At 41.5% G+C, this 19,045-nt stretch overlaps 1 protein-coding gene across 2 annotated transcripts in view; it reads left to right on the top strand.

The window, feature by feature from the left end:
- Window positions 1-284: 284 nt before the first annotated feature.
- The window catches only part of TM7SF3 (transmembrane 7 superfamily member 3), a 37,441-nt gene continuing 18,680 nt past the window's right edge, over window positions 285-19,045 (top strand). Inside the window, exons 1-5 of one of the 2 annotated variants that reach the window (XM_082849646.1) lie at window positions 285-559; window positions 10,115-10,269; window positions 13,968-14,118; window positions 17,171-17,291; window positions 18,033-18,204. In XM_082849646.1, the coding sequence (XP_082705772.1) occupies window positions 469-559; window positions 10,115-10,269; window positions 13,968-14,118; window positions 17,171-17,291; window positions 18,033-18,204 (690 nt within the window). In that variant the 5' untranslated portion in view covers window positions 285-468. Of the gene's footprint in view, window positions 560-9,187; window positions 9,592-10,114; window positions 10,270-13,967; window positions 14,119-17,170; window positions 17,292-18,032; window positions 18,205-19,045 lie in introns of those variants that run through there. The other variant, XM_082849647.1, reaches the window with a different exon arrangement.

The following is a 19,045-nucleotide window of genomic DNA, read 5'->3' as shown; positions in this document are numbered from 1 at the left end:
TTTTTCCGTTTGCAAAGGAAACGCGGGAAACTGGAGCCTGGAGACGTTAGGCCGCAACAGAAAGGGTTATTTTTCACTCGAACGGTAGTTTTCGTAAGTGCGAAAGATACCAAAGTGAGAAGTACAGGTTACAACCCAGAACTTCCTGGGGGCGCCGCAGCCCCCGGCGCAAGGGTGCCCGCAGCGCCGCAGGCCGGGAGGAGGCAAGCGCCGCCCGGGCACGCCCCTCCGCTCCCGTCCCCGCCCTCGCCCCGGGGGGCGCCGTCGCCGTGACGTGAGGGGCTGGAGGAGGCGTGGGGCCGCGCAGCAGGGCTGATTGCCGGAACTGGAGCCCTCTGCCGGGGCGGGGGGCGCGCGGGTTCCGCGGGGCTGGCAGGTGTGCTGCGCGTGCACCTGGCGAGCGATGGCGCCGGACGCGGGCGCCCCGGGATAGCGCGGGCTAGGTGGCGGCGCCCGGCTGGGGCAGCAATGGAGCTCCTTCGGTTGCTGCTCCTGGCTGTGTTGGCGTCGGAACCGGCGGCGGCCGCCGGAGCCGAGACCGTCGGGAACTCCAGCGAGGGTAAGGTCGGGGGCGCCTGACTGCTGCAACCCAAACTGGGTCTTGCATTTCTTGCAAGGTCAGAGTCCACCCCGGGGTCTGTCCGCGCAGCGGGGGAGGCGGTGAGTTCAGAACCGGCAGGAATGGATCGAGGTCCTTTCCTGCAGAAGGCAAGTCCCATTGCTAAGGAGGCCTTACTGTCAACCTCCTAATTTAGGTTGGGGGAATGGGAAGAGATAGGAAACTCTCTTGTTCATACACATTATTCTCTCCCTTAGGGTGCAGCCATGTTAGTAGGTTTTATTTAACACATTAAAACACCTCTTTGCTCCCAAGTGGCTGGTCTGAGCGTCTGGACTGCGAGGCTTGATGCAGCCAAGGTGCAGCGGGTTTTTGTACTCCAAAATCTAGGTGCTTTTCAAACTGGTTATGCTCTACGGAGTTTCAGAGGAAAAGTGAACCCAGAATGGGACTTTAGACCATAGGTCATGTGCTTGGTGAATGGATTTTAGCAATAGTTGGTGGTTTGTTAATATAAACTGTAAAAAGCGTTAATTGTATGAAGCTGATAATCATGTGCTTTTCCACGGGGTCAAGAACATTCTTGGTTTTGTTTTGAGGTTAAGAGACTAGTTGTAGTTCTGAAACATAGTATTTTCTGAATAATGTGATTCTGTTCTGAATGCTTATCTTTGAAAAGCACTTGTGCAAACTGAATCCTAGAATTTTTGCCTAGCATTTAAGGCCAAAGCTGAAAAGGGCGGTTATAGTTTTGCAGAAAAAATAGCCTTAGTTATAACAGGGCGCTAACATTCACTGCGTGCAGTATGTGCCAGGTGCCTTTCGTGGCAGTGTTATTTAATCCTTACAACCCTGTTAGATAATTATTGTCCTCACTGGTGGAGGATGAACCTGAGGTCCAAGACGATGCTCACTACACAAGTAAACAGCTAAGAGGGGCACAGACAGCAGATGAACCCGTGTGTCTTGCTGTCAATTTCATGGTCTTCCACTTCTACAAAGCTGCCCTCCAGTGAGAATGTTTTACTTAGTGTGGTGCTTTACACTTAATTCTTCTCTGAATTCTCATTCCTCAAAGTAGAGTCTCTTCTCCCTCCCTCATATGGCTATTTCCATTCTTCCAAGGTGAAGAATCTGAGAGATTGAGTTTGCAGATGATCAGACGAGAGAAGGAATTTGAGAAATTAATGTTTTTCAGACACTGTTTCTCACCTCTTTTCTGCGATTACAGCACTGTTATTTCCTCAACCACATTATTCTTCTGGCCTTGCATCAGTATTGCTGTTGTGTGCAGGAGAGGGACAGCAGGTGGGAACTTGACTGAGGAGGGTTAATGAAAGCTGATATTGTCCACATCTGTCAGATAAAGATCAGAGTGGAAATTAAGGAAGACTTAGTTCCAGACTTGCATGATCCTCCTGGAAAATGTCTGGATTTCTATTTGAGGATTCTGATGAGTACACAAACTCGAAATTGAGTAGCTGCTGTAAGTTAGGAGGATTTACCCATCTTTAGCAGGAAGAGCTAAACACCTGGAGTAGTGGCTTAGAAGCTAAGTGAATCTTTGAAGGTGGCAGATCGAGTTCTAGAATGTCTGAGGATGGTGCTTTCTGTGACCAGCAGGAGATGAACCATACATCTAAACAGTTTTCCCTTCTCTTGGAGTCCCGGTTCCCTGCTACCCTGAACACCTTTCATTATTGATTCAGGTTCATATCTGGTAACTCACAGGAACCTACCTAGTGATTGGAGTTGAGCAGAGTGCTATTTGAACCTTCTCCAGTTTGTGCTATCCATAATGCTTAAGGAAGGTAGCAGCCCAACTTGTGTAGTTGGTTGCAGGTGTTCTCTTTCTCTCAAAAGTGTGTGCATTTTTGTGTTTCCTTTCACCTTTTAGGGCTAATGAAAATTCATAAGAAAGTATCAATGAGAAATTGGGAGGGGCAGTTGAATGCTGGCCAGCTCAAGTAGCTGAATGGTTTTTGTTTTTAATATTCCATCTGAAAGAATTATGAAGACTAAGCGTTGACAAATCTGTCCTAGAATTTTTCTGTTGAGTTACAGCAGAAACAGTGGAGGTACATTTCAGTAAATAGTAAAAAGGAAGAGGTGGAAAATTTTAAGGTTGCAAGTTTAGGATCTGATTGAGAAAGAAAAGGAACATATTGGGATTGGGCAGCTCTTTTTAGAATGGAATTATTGGAAGGAAAGAGTGACTCTGGGTAGGAATGGAGGAAGGGTGTGAAAAATAGAAAAGGGTCCCCTGCTGTACGTTAGATGGCAAGAAACATTTTTGCCAGAAAAAGCTAGAGCTACTGCTTTTTAGAGGAGAGCTACAGCTTAAGTGCTCAGTCTCGTGTTAGCCATTTGCCCTGTAATAGCCTTCTTTTTTTTTTGTTAAATTTATTTAGTTTTGGCTGCATTGGGTCTTCATTGCTGCACGCGGGCTTTCTCTAGTTGCCGTGAACGGGGGCTACTCTTCGTTGCGGTGCGTGGGCTTCTCATTGTGGTGTCTTCTCTTGTTGCAGAGCACAGACTCTAGGTGTGCAGGCTTCAGTAGTTGTGGCACGTGGGCTCAGTAGTTGTGGCTCGCGGGCTCTAGAGCACGAGCTCAGTAGTTGTGGCACACGGGCTTACTTGCTCCGTGGCATGTGGGATCTTCCCGGACCAGGGCTAGAACCCGTGTCCCCTGCATTGGCAGACGGATTCTTAACCACTGCGCCACCAGGGAAGCCCTGCCCTGTAATATCCTTGATGTGCTGTCATTCCTGTCCACTCCTCAAGTCATAAGATCTAATTATCCCTCAAAAAATGTTTCTGATGCATCCTTTTCCAGATGACTTAGAAGCGCAGCTAAGTTCCTGTTAACCTCTTCAGGATATATTTTTGTATTTGTGTCTCCCTTTGCCATGTCTGTTTTTATGAGTAGAAATGAAATGCAGTTTCTGCCAGACTAGATTGTTAAAGTTGTCTTGACTTTCAGTATATTTCCTTGTCGCTCTGTGGAAGTCACTTTCTCAACTCGCTGTTCATGATGGATGTGCTGGGCGTTTTATATCTGTTAGACCTCTTCTTCCCACTAGTTTATTTGTAGGAGGACCATACTGACTGCCTGCATTTTTTTTTTTTGATAAGGACATGAGCCTCTGAAACATTGGAAAGCTAATAGAAACTAATAATGATATTTTATTGTGTAGTATCGGACAGTTTACAAATTTTTTCCCATTTGATACTTTCAGCAGCCACGTGATGTATGCAGCACAGTTAACTGCATTTTACCATGAGGGAACTGAGGCCCATAGGAAATAATTACTTGTCTGAGGTCACAAAATTCAACTATCATTTACCAAACATTTACTGTGTGCCAACCAGGTACCTGGCACTGTGTGAGGCTCCGGAACATCAACTATGACAGGGCCCTGCAAGTCAGGACTCAAAACATAACTGGTTTGTTTAATATACAGTATTCTATAAAAATTGTGAAATGGCTCTTGGATTGCCAGAGGATTTTCACACAAAAGTTAGATAAAGATAACTAAGAATAGGAAAAAATATAGCTTTCCTTCCCTGATTCATCAAACGTTGTGTTAGAAGTTCTCACGCCTGGCTGGACATTAGAATCACCTGGAGCCTTGAAAAAAAGGCATGTTGGTGAAGAGACAGCTAGAAATTGAAATAGAAAATAAAAAGTAAATTTATAATACCATCAAGAAATATTAAATATTTAGGGATAATTATAATGGGATATGTTACAATCTCTATAGAGAAGACTATACAACATTCTTGAGATGAATTAAGAAAATAAATAAATAAAGGGATATCTCAAATTCGTAGATTAGAAAAATTCTGTGTTATAAAGGAATCATTTTTCCCTAAATTAATACATTCAGTGCCATGTCAATCAAATCCCAGTAGGGTTTTTTTTGTGGAAATTGACAAGCTGCTTTCTAAAATTTATATGGAAATGAAAAAGGTCCAAAAATACTCAAGACAGTCTTGAAGAGGAAGAACAATTTGGGGCAGAAATTAAGACAGTGTAATATTGGTGTTAGGATAGGCAAATAGACCAATGGTACACAGTTAAGGGTCCAGAAATAAACCCTCACATATGTCACTTGACTTATGTAAAAGGTGGAATTGCTGAGCAGTAGGGAAACTACTTTCAATAAAGGTTGCTATGCCAACAGGATATTCATATGGGAAAATGAACCTTGACCATCCCGCCTCACACCATACATAAAAATCAGTTTCAGGTTGATTTTAGACTTAAATGTGAAAGGTAGAACAAAGTTCTAGAAGTTAACATGGGGAATGTATCTTCCTGATCTTGGAATATGTTGGCAAAGAATTCTTTAAAATCATAAAGGAAAAAACTTGAGAAATTGGACTGCATTAAAATTAAAACTTCTGTTAATCTAAAGGTAACGAGAGTGAAAAGACAAGCTATAAGAGTGGGAGAAGATATTTGTAACACATATCTGACAGAATACTCGTATCAGTGATGACTGAAGAGTTCCTAAAATTCAATAAGGACAGATAATCCAGTTTTTAAAATGGGCAAAAGGCTTAACAGACCCTTTCACAAAGAGGATAGGTAAAACAAAATGTTCTTACCAAGTGTTGGTGAGAGTATAGTGTAACTGGAATACTTCCTCACAAGCTGATAGAGGTCTAAATTGGCAAAACCATGTTGGATAACTGTTCAGGAGTATCTACTAAAATTGAGCATAAGTATACCCTGTTACCTGATAATTCTACTCATAGGTTCTACCCAATAGAAATGTGTACATGTGCACCAAAAGACACATACAAAAAATTGTCTGAATGGAGTTATTTATAATTACTCCAAACTAGAAATAGTCCAAATGTTTGTTAACAGTAGAATAGATAAATAAATTGTGGTATATTTATTTCATGAAGCATACAACAATGAAAGTGAATGAATAGCAGTTACGATAGCAGCTGGGATGAATCTCACAAATAAAATGTTGATTTTTAAAAAGCTAGACACAAAAGAATTCATGCTGTATGATTCCATTTAATTAAATTTCAAAGAAAAAAGCCCATCTGTGGTGTTAAAAGTTAGGATCATGGTTACCTCTGGGGAGTGGGGAAGAGGTAGTGATTGGAAGAGGCCACCAGGAGACCTCTAAGAGGTTAGAATGCTGTTTCTTGATCTGGCAGTGTAAACTTTGTGCACTTCTTTGTAGGCATTTTTTTTTTAATTTAATTAATTAATTTATTTAGGCTGCGACTGGTCTTAGTTGCAGCATGCAGGATTTTTTTTTTTTTAATTGCGGCATGCAAACTTTTAGTTGCGGCATGCATGTGGGATCTAGTTCCCTGACCAGGGATAGAACCTGGGGGCCCCCTGCAGTAGGAGCACGGAGTCTTACCCACTGGACCACCAGGTAAGTCCCTGAATGTTATTTTAATGAATATTTGTTTTGTAATTGATACTTGAACCCTAACCCCAGGAATTTTGATTTAACTGGTTGGAGAGGGGCCCAGGCAACAATATCTTTTAAAAAGCACCTTCAGATAATTGTAACGTACAACCAAGGTGGATGACCACTGCATTAGAATTCCTTTCTAAGAAGGACACCTCATGAGCACCACAGAAAATATGAAAAATAGGAAATGTGTAAAGAAAAGAAAACATTATTTAAAATACACCCCATAGGTACCTGTTTTTAATAGCCCTACTTACTTTGTCAAGTGACCAGTTTTTAAAAAAATAATGTATACAGTGTCTCTCCCCTTTGTTGTCTGGCTTTTTTCTGGTTCTTGTCACAGGCATTTGACTGGGGAAAGAGGGTTAGTAGGCATCACCTTCCTTTCCGAAGCTTTCGGAAATCTGTTTCTGAAATGGCAGGTGTTCTTCTCGAAGAAGTCGGAAGCAGAGACTGTCACTTACTGTTTTTGTCCTGATCATTTTATCTTCTCACAGAAAGCTGTTTGTTTTCATTTCTGATTTTCTTAATGAGAACAAGACTTCTTAGTTATTTTAATTATTTAAAATCAAAGGTGATCTGCTACACTGTCACAGCAAAAACCTTCTCAAATAGGTTTATTGCTTGGCATATATATGTACACACACACACATATGTATATGTTTTTTCTAGAGTGTTCTTTCACAAAATAGAACTGTTTTATTTCTTATTTCTTATTCATGCTGGGATAGTAACAGCCTATATGTTCATTAGTAAGGGATTGGTTGAATAATCATGTTTACCTAGAATGGAATATTTTATAGCTTTTAAAATGATAAAGCTAGAATTATCTGTTGATGTGGAAAGATCTCTAAGATCTATGAAATGGCTATACCAAACATATTTGTGTCTTTCTTTTTCCACCTACATAGAGATACTCATGCTGATATCTGCCCAAATCCTGAAAGATGTATACCAAACTATTAATAGTGATTATTTCTGTACAGTGTACTTGCTGGAGGAATTAACTTTCTCTGCAGTTCTTGCCTTTTAAAATATGGCTTATGTATGATCTGGAACAATATTACCATTTTAAGGGAGAAACAAAACAGGTGACACCTGTTGAGTGTTGACAGTGTCACCATTTTGTCTAGATTGTGTCCCTGTTTTATAAATTTCACATGAAGAGTTGAGGTAGAACCTGTGTTTTGAGTGCCATCAGGAAGGAGGTTTTTTCCAAATTGTGCATTTCCTTTCTGGTAAGAACGCCTCATTATCGCTATAGAAATCTGATAAACAATGAAATGTGTAAAGAAAAGGCACTTAGGGCTTCCCTGGTGGCGCAGTGGTTAAGAATCCGCCTGCCAATGCAGGGGACACAGGTTTGAGCCCTGGTCCGGGAAGATCCCACATGCCGTGGAGCAACTAAGCCCGTGTGCCACAACTACTGAGCCTGCACTCTAGAGCCCGTGAGCCACAACTACTGAGCCCGCGTGCCACAACTACTGAAGCCCACGCGCCTAGAGCCCGTGCTCTGCAACAAGAGAAGCCACTGCAATGAGAAGCCCGCACACCATAACGAAGAGTAACCCTCGCTCTCCGCAACAAGAGAGAAACCTGCGCACAGCAACGAAGACCCAATGCAGCCAACAATAAATAAAATAAAAATAAATTTTAAAAAAAAGAAAGAAAAGGCACTTAACATACATTCCCAGGAATACCAACTTTTATTACCCCTACTTATTTTGTTAAGTTACCAGTTGTTTAGTAGTATATTTTAATTTCTGTGGTCCTGTCTTTCCTTACTGTCTTTTAAATCACTGAAAGTTTTGGTTCTCCAAGTATTTCTGATTTGTGATTTATCTTCACCCTTATGTGATAGATTAAGGAAACGTTAAGAAAACCAACACTTCACTAACTGATAGCTTCAGTCTCTTCCAGGGCTTATAAATGTTCTGGGTAGTATTTTGATTCAAGGCCCATGTAATGAGAGACAGATATAAAGATCATCAAAAATTTCTGAGATAGGCTTAAGGGCAAATTTAAGTGTTAGTTAAGTGATTATAACCTTTATGAATTTACTTACGTCATTTCTGGTCACAGTATTCAATAGGCAGAGCGACTAGCCCATAAGTACTAAAATAAGTATTTGTCAAATAGAGAAAATGGGATGGGGAGGGACTGAAAAAACAGAAAAACTGAACATGTAACTCGAAAAGGCAGGCCGGTAAGTGAGCTGAGTGCTTTGGACAGTTAAAGGATGGAAATCCAATTAATTCCTAGGAAAACAAACTGAGACTGCTCTTAGACTGGAATTTGTGGATAGTTTTAAGAGTTGGAAGGTGGAGAATGGATGGGACCAAAGTTAAAGTGCAATACATGAAAAGTTTTTAGGGCCATTTACCGAGGTCCACTTAATTTTATGTATAATTTGGTTTCCTAATAAAGTAATCCTGATGCTGGGAAAACCTGGAATATTAAAATGTTCCTTGTTCCCCTTTAAAAACAAAAAAAAACCCCAGAAAGCTCCCCACGTTTTCCAGACTTCCGTAGATTCTGTTAGCCACTTCCTAATATTTTTACCGCTATTGAGGCTGGAGTTTTGTTCCACATACAAGGTGAAATGTCTTTCCAGTTACATAAATAGAAAGTACACCACCTTCATTTGTCATTGTTACAACTATTAAAATTTTCTCAGGATTTTTAGAAATTAAATTAGAACCACAAATAACCTTTTTTTCTATAATCAGTTAAAAAGTTATGAAGATAATATAATAACATCATGGAGTTTGGGGAAATTTTATAGGGAGTAACCTTTATTCTAGTTCTAGCAATGTTTGTATGTTCTGTTTGGCTTTCTTGGTTAGCCTTTCTTGATAGTCTTTTTTTTAATTATCCAAATGGAGTACTTGTGTTAACTACAAGAACAACAAAAAGTGCTGAAAAAATTAGCCTTCTTAGGAAACGGTCCATAAGAGTGAGTTAGTCTGGGGTGTTTTCTTTTAGCTCCCACTGACTCAAATTTCCTTCTAAAATAAAACATGATCCTTCCACTGTGGGACTCTGGTGAGTATAATCTTTACCTCATCACCTACTTTTCATCTCTATTAAATTGAAATCTTTTTTTCTATTTTGAGGTTCCAGCCCCCAAGACTGCTTATGTAATGCTTGCAGGCTCCTCTGCTGTTTATGCAAAGACATACTGACTCTAGGGCAGGGGGTGAGATGGGAACCCAGAACCACACAGAAGTCAAAGCAGCCTATTTAGTGGATCCCTTGAGAATTAGGTTGGAAAAGGAAAGAACTGGTGAGCAGCCGGGAGATAAGACACAGTGAGTTAGTGAAACACAAGCAGACAGTGGAGGCAAGTGGACAAATGGGAAAGCCTAGGTGAGGTGTTGGAGAACTTGTTAGAGCCTATCTTTTATGTAGACTCTGAACTTGATCCTTAAACAAACGAAAAGCTCCTTCTTCCAGAAGCCCTATGAGTCATGAAGTTCCTGGTGTGGACACTCAATAGACATTTTTGCCTGTGATGATGACACCTTCCTTTGCAAGCTGAGTACTTCAGTCCCATTTGACAGATGAAGAAATTGAGGTGTAAGGGAATTAAGTAACTTGCCTGAGATCACACAGCTAGTAAATGGTGGGGTAAAATTGAAGCCAGATGTGTCTCTCTAGCTGGGCTGACTTCAGAATTCACTGGGTTGTAATAATCTTTAGTACCAGTGCATTTACGATTGTTAGTAACTCATCAGGGTTGTTAATCCTTAAATTCAGGGACTCTCTTCTGAATAGAGTTGTTATTGCTGGTACCAGAAGGGGGATCTTCCTGGGCTCTGGGAGCCAGGCACCTTGAACGGCCTATTTTTCACATCTTTTGAAATACCTTTCTTCCCCTTAGGTTCTCAGTTCCACCCTTTGTAGCTGAGGCACCCTGGGCGGGCAGCTTCACCCCTTTGAGCTTCATTGTTCTCATCAGTGAAATAGGAGCAGTAATAATAATATTTATCTCAACGGGTTTTTCTGAGGATTAAATTAGCCATGCATTTGTGTTTAAGTATGCAGTTTGTACAAATCGCTGTTAGAGATGTGTTACAATGAAACGTTTCTCTCCTTGTAGGTCTTCTTGAATTTTCTGTGGGGAGATTTAGATACTTGGAGCTCAAGAAGCCCTCTCCAGAGGAAGCTATTTTGCGTCATATTTCTAGCAATGTCACTTTTCTTATTTTCCAAATACATTCACAGTATCAGAATACAACAGTTTCTTTTTCTGAGGTAAGTACAAAGAGTTACTTCCATAAAAGTCATTTCCACATTTTGGGGTCTTGTATTTAGCATGAGCGGTAGAGTTTTTTTTTTTTTTAAAGACACATTGTTGGGTTTTTTTTGGCTGCATTGGGTCTTCGTTGCTGCGCGTGGGCTTCTCATTGCAGTGGCTTCTCTTACTGTGGAGCACGGGCTCTAGGCACACGGGCTTCAATAGCTGCGGCGTGTGGGTCAGTAATTGTGGCTCACAGGCTCTAGAGCACAGGCTCAATAGTTGTGGTGCACGGGCTTAGTTGCTCCGTGGCATGTGGGATCTTCCTGGACCAGGGATCGAACCCATGTCCCCTGCATTGGCAGGCGGATTCTTAACCACTGAGCTACCAGGGAAGTCCCGAGCATTAGAATTTGATGCCACTTTATGTCTTAAATTTTTTTTCTTTTTTTAACAGGAGGGGAAAAAAAAGAGTTTATTTACACGTACAATGTGCGTATACGTGGGAGAACGCAGTAATGAGTAATTCAAAGAGGTGGATAGAATTTGGGGCCCCTATACCATCTTAACAAAGGGTGATAAATTTGTGGAGAAGTGTATGTCTTAAATTTTTTTTAAAAAATAATCAAGATTGGGTCCTGTCAAGTTAGTGGTTTAGACTGGCTAAGAGGTGAGTATCACAGGCCTTTCTTGAGTGGTGACCTCTGACCTAAAGAGGGGTGATGCTCCTGAGTTTGGGGGAGGGTGGCTTGTACCAAATGTCTCCTGTCTGCAGTTAAGCTTTCCTCATGCTTCCCACCTTTTCTTTTTCTTACCCTAGTGTGTCCTCAGTGATTTTTACCTGAGAGTACATTTTAATGGGTTTGCTTTGTCATTCAGCCATTTAGTGTTGAAGTTTATTAAGACTCCTGTAGGATCAGCGTTATTCTTTGGAGTCTCATGGAAACAAAAGAATCCTAACACTCAGTTTTAACCAGTGCAGTGCTTTGCTTCCAGCAGCGTTTAGGACCCTGTTACAGAGATCATCACTACACCCCTGAACCTCAACCTCAGCTCTGGGAAGTTTTTCAAATGTCCTGGGTCAGCTTAAGCTATTAAGGCTCTGTCATTTATGTTAACCTTTTACAAATCTATTTATATTTAGTCTATATGACCCCCTAGACAAATAAATGAATTTCACTCTGTATAAAGTTGTGCTGCGTTTTTATGTGTCCTAAGCCTACCTGCTAATATTGTGGTAATTATATTACCACATATATTCTGATATTGTGGTATTTGCTAAACAGAGCTGTCTTAGTCCAATTCCTATATATCTTATGGGCATTGGTCACAGTATCTTTCAAACTAAGTGTTTGGTATTTTTTGTTCCTGCTTTCCTGTCTCTGCCATGAAGGTTTTGAAGTTGTGTGTGGTGATCTAATAGACTAGAAATGGAAGGGTTTGATCAAGGAAAAGAGGAAGGAGTAAGTTATGTTAATTGAAGAGATAACAGTGTCTATGACCCATATATATATATATATGTATGTATATATGTTTTGTTTTGTTTTTATGACCCATATATTGATTTGCCTGAGTTCTTTGCAGCCAGAGCAGAGATCAAAGCATGTTAAATTTCATAGCTTTCTTAGAAGGAAGAAACATGCCAGTTCTTGAGGGGAAGCGAAGTTTTTTTCTGGCACTAAATTCAAATGGAAACTTTCTATTCAGGCCCTTACATAGGATACATAGTAAAATGGCACAGAGATAATTTCCTTCTTAATAATATCATAGCAAAGACAACATTTGAAGGAACAGAAAGGATGGAGAAAAAAGGCATTTCTATTTATTGCATGCCCACTGTGTGCTAGGCCAGTGATCCTTAAGCTCCTGGGGCCATAGACTTGGAATTTGCTGAAATCTCAGGACTCTCTACCTGGCAAAATGTATGACTACATCTGTATAATTTCAAGGGGACCTCTGGAAACTCACTGGGCCTCTGGGGCTCCTAGTTAGGAACCCTTGCATTTGGTTTTCCACGTAGTTAATTTAATTCTCGTAACAGTTCAACCAAGTAGTTCTAATGCCTATTTTTACATTTGAGGAAACTGAGGTTAGATAAAGGGAGGCCAGCATTGCTAACGTGACAAAAATGGCCTGGATGAACAGCATCTTGGGCCTCGGTTTTCATGCAGAAAGGATCTTAGTTATCCTTAATTATAATCGTGTTCCTTTCTTGGACTGCCTTTAGTTCTCACTGTATTTATGCTGCTGAGAAGATGATAACCAGAACTGCACATAGCTCTAGAAGTGAGTCTGTGAAGAGAACTTTCTGTTGTAACTTCCTGATGAAGTGTGGCACTTTGGAGTTTCTGGGTCATCTTGGCAGTTAGTTTTTTTTTGTTGTTTGTTTGTTTGTTTGTTTTGCGGTACCCGGGCCTCTCGCTGTTGTGGCCTCTCCTGTTGCGGAGCACAGGCTCCGGACGTGCAGGCTTAGCGGCCATGGCTCACGGGCCCAGCCTCTCCGCGACATGTGGGATCCTCCTGGACCGGGGCACAAACCTGTGTCCCCTGCATCGGCAGGTGGACTCTCAACCACTGCACCACCAGGGAAGCCCAGCAGTTAGTTCTTTGAAACTGCTGACCCTATAGTTCCTCACTTAGTATTTGGGTCATTCTCTTTTACGCTTGTCAAATTGAAACCCATCTGGCACTTTTTTCTTTCTATTTCCTTAGCTTTAAGAAAACACTCTGAATCTACTACCTCTTAACTTAGTACTTTGTTATTCAAAAAGCTTTCCCGGCAGATGGGGGCAGGGGATGGGAGAGTGGCTGGGGTGTGAGGAAGGGTTAGAACAGGGCACAAAGAAGGTGATCTGTGTGTTCACTGTCTTGGTTGTGGTGATGGTGTCAAAGGTGCCTACATTTACCAAAACCTACCGTTAGTATACTTCATGTGTAATTTATAATATGTTAATTACAACTCGGTTTTTTAAAAAAGCTTTCCAAGAACTGAACTCTTTGGGGGCAGAGCTTATATTTTTGTCTTGGTAGTGGTCAAGTTAATTTGTATATCGGGACCACAAATGGAGGCTGTCCCAATGGCTTGGTCCATGTCACAAATCTAAACCTACGTCAGCCTGCACTTACAGGGAACCCCTGTCAAGGAAACCTAACTTACACTGACCACAGTCTTCCAGCTCAGCTTAGCCTAGAAAACAGGACCCTCTCGACTTTTATGGAAATCCTGACCTAGCCAAGCATGCCCTTCTAATGCTCTAAAAAACGAGTTCATGCCCCACATCCCTTGGGAACAGGACTCCACAGCTAGTGAGGCACTGTCCTCCCCCAGTCCATGGGTTGTTCTCCCTTGAATAAAGGACATCAGACTCATTTCTAAATTGTTTTATTTTTGTCATTCACACAGTAGTCCTTAACCCAGTGGTCTTAGTACTTGACATAGTAGATCCTAACTGAGAGGATTGAAAAGCTTGGGGATTTTTCTGTGTATCTGCTATTCCTGATCAAAGACGTATATTTTAAAGAGTTCCTTCACATGTGTGTGTGGTCACGTGCGCACAGAGGTGAAAAGAATTCTTTAATCATCTAAGGAAGATCTGTTTTTATTCCTTTTTGCTTTGAGAAGCTTTGAAGTAGGGCATGCACACTAGATCCACTCCAAAATTTAAGCACTCTGCTCAACTCCCGGTTCATGATGACTCTTCTTTCCTTATTGCAGACTCTCCTTCCCAATGCCTCGGCAACAGGCACTGACAAAGGACTGGTTTTCATTCTTAGACCAGAGCAGAGTATATGCACTTGGCAGTTGGAGACTTCAGACCCTGAGCCTGTCCAAAATGTGGCCATTCCACTCTCCTACTCGGAAAGCGGTAACCTTTCTATTGTCGACTCCCCGTTACTCTCCAGAATGCGGGACTTGTGTGTGAAAATTTAGGGAAAACTATAATCCTATTAAAAGTGTTTATTATAAGTACAATACCTTGAGTCAGAAAGGTATTAACAGCAGGGGAGTCAGAGAATTAGCATGATGACTGAAAGCCCAGGTGGGGAATAGGAGAACACATTTATTCATTTGGAAAACATTTAAGGGGCCCTTGGAGAAGCTGTAACAGAAAGACAAGGCATGGTCCTTCACACATTAGTTGGTTATCGGAGGCCGAGGAAGACGTGGAAGAAGAATGGGGTGTTTGGAGGATGGTGAACAGTGGGTGTGGCTGGAGCCAGGGTGTGAAGGGCCTGGTGTACAATGTGAGGTTTGCCCTCTATGCTGAGGAACATAGTGAGTTTTTTTTGGTGTTTTTTTTTTTTTTTTTGCAGTACGCGGGCCTCTCACTGTTGTTGTGGCCTCTCCCGTCGCGGAGCACAGGCTCCGGACGCGCAGGCCATGGCTCACGGGCGCAGCCGCTCCGCGGCATGTGGAATCTTCCCGGACCGGGGCACGAACCCGTGTCCCCTGCATCGGCAGGCGGACTCTCAACCACTGCGCCACCAGGGAAGCCCCATCGCGAGTTTTTAAGCAGAGGAATGATCTGATACATTTCATCTCTTAGAAAGTTAACTCTAGAAGCAGTGTGAGGAGTGGGTTGGAGAGGGCATAGCAGAGTCAAGACAGCACAGCTTTCAGGACTCATAGTGAGAAACGAAGATGCGAACAAAGGCCCCTAGCGGGGGCTGGAGAGGAGGAGCTGGGTTGAGATATTCAGAAGGTAGAATTGACAAGACACAACGACCAGTGGTTATGGATTGTAAAAGTGGGGAGCATGGGCTTCCCATTTGGGCAGCTGGGAGGTGGTGATGCAAAATAGGCATGGAGATAGGATTTTTGTGGTGCTGGATGTTTCAGGGGGTTGGGATGAGGTAGATGGTGACTTCAGTTTGGGACACATTGAATCTGAGACCCTTATAGGACATCTGGATGGAAATGTATAGTAGGCAGTTTAAAATAAGGGCCTGGAGTGGAGGTGTGAGGTTAGATATCCAACTGAATAGTTGTTAGTAAAAGCCATGGAAGTGAGTGAGATTGTCCAGGCATGAACTTAGAGATTTAGGGGGGAAAAATAATAGCAGATAACTTCCTAGTGCCTACCACGTGCCAGACTGTTTCTGGGGGATGCTAACTGCTGAAGAATAATTGTAAGACTAAGGAGTAGACAGGAAGGTAAGAGGAGAGCCTGGACATCCTGCGTTAAGTAAGGAGTGGTAAATAGTACTTTGCAGAGAGATCAAGAGAGTGACTGAAAGTGTCTATATGATAGCACAACCCAGAGTCAGTGGTGGCCTTTAATGAGAGTCATTTCAGTGGCACAATGAGGGTGAAAACTAGATTACAGTGATTGAGGAGTGAAGGTGAGGTGAGGAAATTTACATTCTTTTAAAGTTTGGTAGTAAAGGGAAGGAGAGGTTGCAATAACTAGTAAAGGAGGTAGAAGCCAAAAAGTGATTGGAGTTGAAGAAAGACAGTGTTATGTAGCAAAAGGGTAATTACCTGATTGAAAAATGATAGATTTCAAGGTTCCCTCAGGGTCAGTGCACAAAAAAATTTATGAACAGTGGAGTGTCAGTTACAATGCACATGCTTTTCTCAGGTGTGGTAAATATTTGTAAATGCAGGGAAAGGAGAGTGTGAAAGAAGGGCATAGAATTCTGAGAAAGATTCCACAGAAATTGAAACAGTGCACACTGGGTATCTCCATTCCAAATCTGCAGAGTTCCAGCAGTTTATGGAAACTAAGAACCAGCTCTGGGAATGATTGGATGAGTGTATGAAGTTGAGATCTTAAAAACCTTTAAATTGGTTTACCTTGTTCTTAGCTTCTCCACTTGAGTCTGCTGTATACAGTTCTTTGCATGGAATTGAACTAATGTCAAGTGACTTCTTTAAGTGTTGTCTTGCTTAAAGGTTATGAATAGGATTTCTAATAAGAAAAGAAGAGCTGTTTTAACCACATTATTAATGTAACTTAAATACCCCAAATTTATTTTCTGTTTAATTATACATATGCTATTCTAATACGTGGTCTTGGGTTCTTGAGATTTTAAAATTTTTACTCTTTTATATATACACAAAGACTTCCAGCAATGAGGATGACACCATCTTCCTCCCTGTTGAAAGAGTCACGTGAAAAGTGGACACCCTTCTTCTGTATATACTAAAATCTAATAAAAACTTCTCTATGTAGGAAAGGCACACATTCAACCTTTGGCATACAATTTCAAGGTGTTCATGGAGCCCCTGAAACCCACTCTTGGACACCAGCTTAAGAATCTTTGCCACTTCTGACCTTTTTAACTCTAGTGCAGAGGTTGGCAAACTCTAGAGCGCAAGACAAATCCAGCTTGTTGCCTGTTTTGTACATAAAGTCTTATTAGAACATAGCCCAGGGACTTCCCTGGTGGTCCAGTGGTTAAGACTCTGTGCTCCCAATGCAGGGGGCCCAGGTTCTATCCCTGGTCAGGGAACTAGATCCTGCATGCGGCAACTAATATACCATGTGCTGCAACTAAGACCTGGCACAGCCAAATAAATAAATAAATATTTAAAAAAAAAAGAAAAGCAACTAAAAATCCGATACTTAAAAAAAAACAAAACAAAAGAACACAGCCCATTCGCTTCCGTATCATCTATGGCTGCTTTCCTGCCACAGGAGAAGGGTTGAGTAGTTGCCACAGAGACCATCGAGTCTGAAAAGCCTCTAAAATATTTACCATCTGGCCCTTTACAGAAAAGGTCTTCTAATCCCTGTTCCACAGCCCATAACCTCAGTTAACTTTACCCTTAGTCCATGAGGTAGTACAAAACCAGAAGCTGTCTATTTAACTTCTATATTGGGAGTTCTTATAAGGGGTGGGGTTCTGTTTTTCCTAGTGTGGTTTGAATATATAAGAATTCTATGTTAAGTAACTTCCTTGTTTTCCATCCAGATCCTATCCCTGGTGGTTGTAATTTGGAGTTTGATTTAGATATCGATTCCAACATTTACCTGGAGTATAATTTCTTTGAAACAACTATCAAATTTGCTCCAGCAAACCTAGGTCATGCGAGGTATGTCTGTCTCCCGACTCCTAAAACTCCTTTTAGGATGTGCATTGCTCGCTGTTGCGTAGATTGAGTAAATTCTCTCAAAATCCATAGTTTCTCTTTAGCAAAATTGAATTGCTTAATTTTTTTTTTGGAATGGAAGTAATTTAAGCTTTGTTACTAATACTCGAGCTGTCATTTACAGTTAATGTTGTTTCCCTTCATTCTTAGGAAGGGCCAGATGTTGAGCCTTTATTATGAGCTTAGAAGTACATCTTAGTTTTGGTAAAGAGTTTTAAATATAGAAAACATTCTGGAGGCGTGAAACACTCACATTTTTTGTAAGCAGTTTATTATTTTAATTAACATTCTGCCCTAGTTTCTACTTTAATAGTAATGATAGCTAACGTTTGAAATGCTCCCTGTGTATCATCCATGGTGCTGCTAAGTGCTGTGTGTTGTCATTTAATCCTAATTTTATGAAGAAGGGGCTGCTGTTCTTATTTTACAGAAAGGCCCCCTAAGGGTTGTTGAGATTAAGTGACTTGCCCACATACACACAGCCAACAAGTAGCAAAGCGAGCAGTTGACTCAACCTGACTGATACATGTGGTTATGTAGCCGTACATACTGCCTCTCCTTTCTTGGTGGTGCCAAACTTGGAACCGTTGTTGCAGAAGTTTGAAGTTCCAGCTTTTGGTTCTTTTTTATAGATGAGACTTGCAGCACAAGAGACTGATGTTCAGTTTTGTTGGTTGACTTTAGAGGCGCCGATGCTCCGCCGTGTGACGTCAAGACGGGCCAGGACTCCAGGTGGAGGTTACAGTATGACGTCTATCAGTATTTTTTGCCGGAGAACGACCTCACTGAAGAGGCATTGCTAAGGCACCTGCAGAGGATGGCCGAGGTGCCTCAGGTGCAGGCCAATGCTCTCAAGGTAAATCTGACTCTCATAATTTGTGTGGCCAGACTGTGATGCCTTTGTAAGAGTTGAGAAGGGGAGAAGCTACCAGGAGCTTTTTTTTTTTCTTTTAAACGGTTTTCTTGGTTTTTCTGGGATTCTCACTTTTTCTCTTTTATTTCATTATCACCTTGGGAGTCATTGCTAGTGATATCCCTAAGTAACGTTGGCTTTTGAGGAGATGCATGTAAATTGTGTTATATTTTAGTTGCAGCCACATCTATGACTGGTAATCTTGAGCTATGGATGGAAGTGGGTAGTAATTTTCTATGTACTCCCATAATTATTAGATTAGAAAAATTTGGCAAGTCTAAAGGTTATAGTATTTTGAGAAAAAATAATGTGAAACTGTTTAAGGATATATACGTTACCTTTAATATTTAAACCCAAATGCAAAGTTTCTAACTTGCAGCAAAAGTTTTCTTCGAGCTTTTGAAACCCCTGAAAACTCTTGTGACTCCAAGGGTGGGGACAGGCCAGCAGCCTTGGCATCATCTGGGAGTTTGTTAGAGTTGCAGACTCTTAGGCTCCACCCCAGAGCTATGGAATCAACATCTGTCTTTATGATCCCCAGGTGATGCCTATGCAAATTAAAATTTGAGACTCATGCTCTAGATCATTTTTGTGGAGGGCAGGATTTTATCTTTATGTCTTAAAGGGTGCCTGATATCGGTCTAATAAACAAGGTCATCTGTCAGTCTAGTGGTTGGTGGATAAAGTTTTTCTAGACTGCTAAGATCTTCCTAGAAGGTTGTAGATTATCAGATTACATAGAAAGAAGCGATTGAAACTGGGTGTCTGTGATTAACCTAGGCAC

This window comes from Leucopleurus acutus (genome assembly GCF_964270905.1).
Source record: "Leucopleurus acutus genome assembly, chromosome: 11".
NCBI classification, from domain to species: Eukaryota; Metazoa; Chordata; class Mammalia; order Artiodactyla; family Delphinidae; genus Leucopleurus; species Leucopleurus acutus.
The sequence above is the reverse complement of the archived record's forward strand: the minus strand, read 5'-3'. Positions and strand labels throughout refer to the sequence as shown.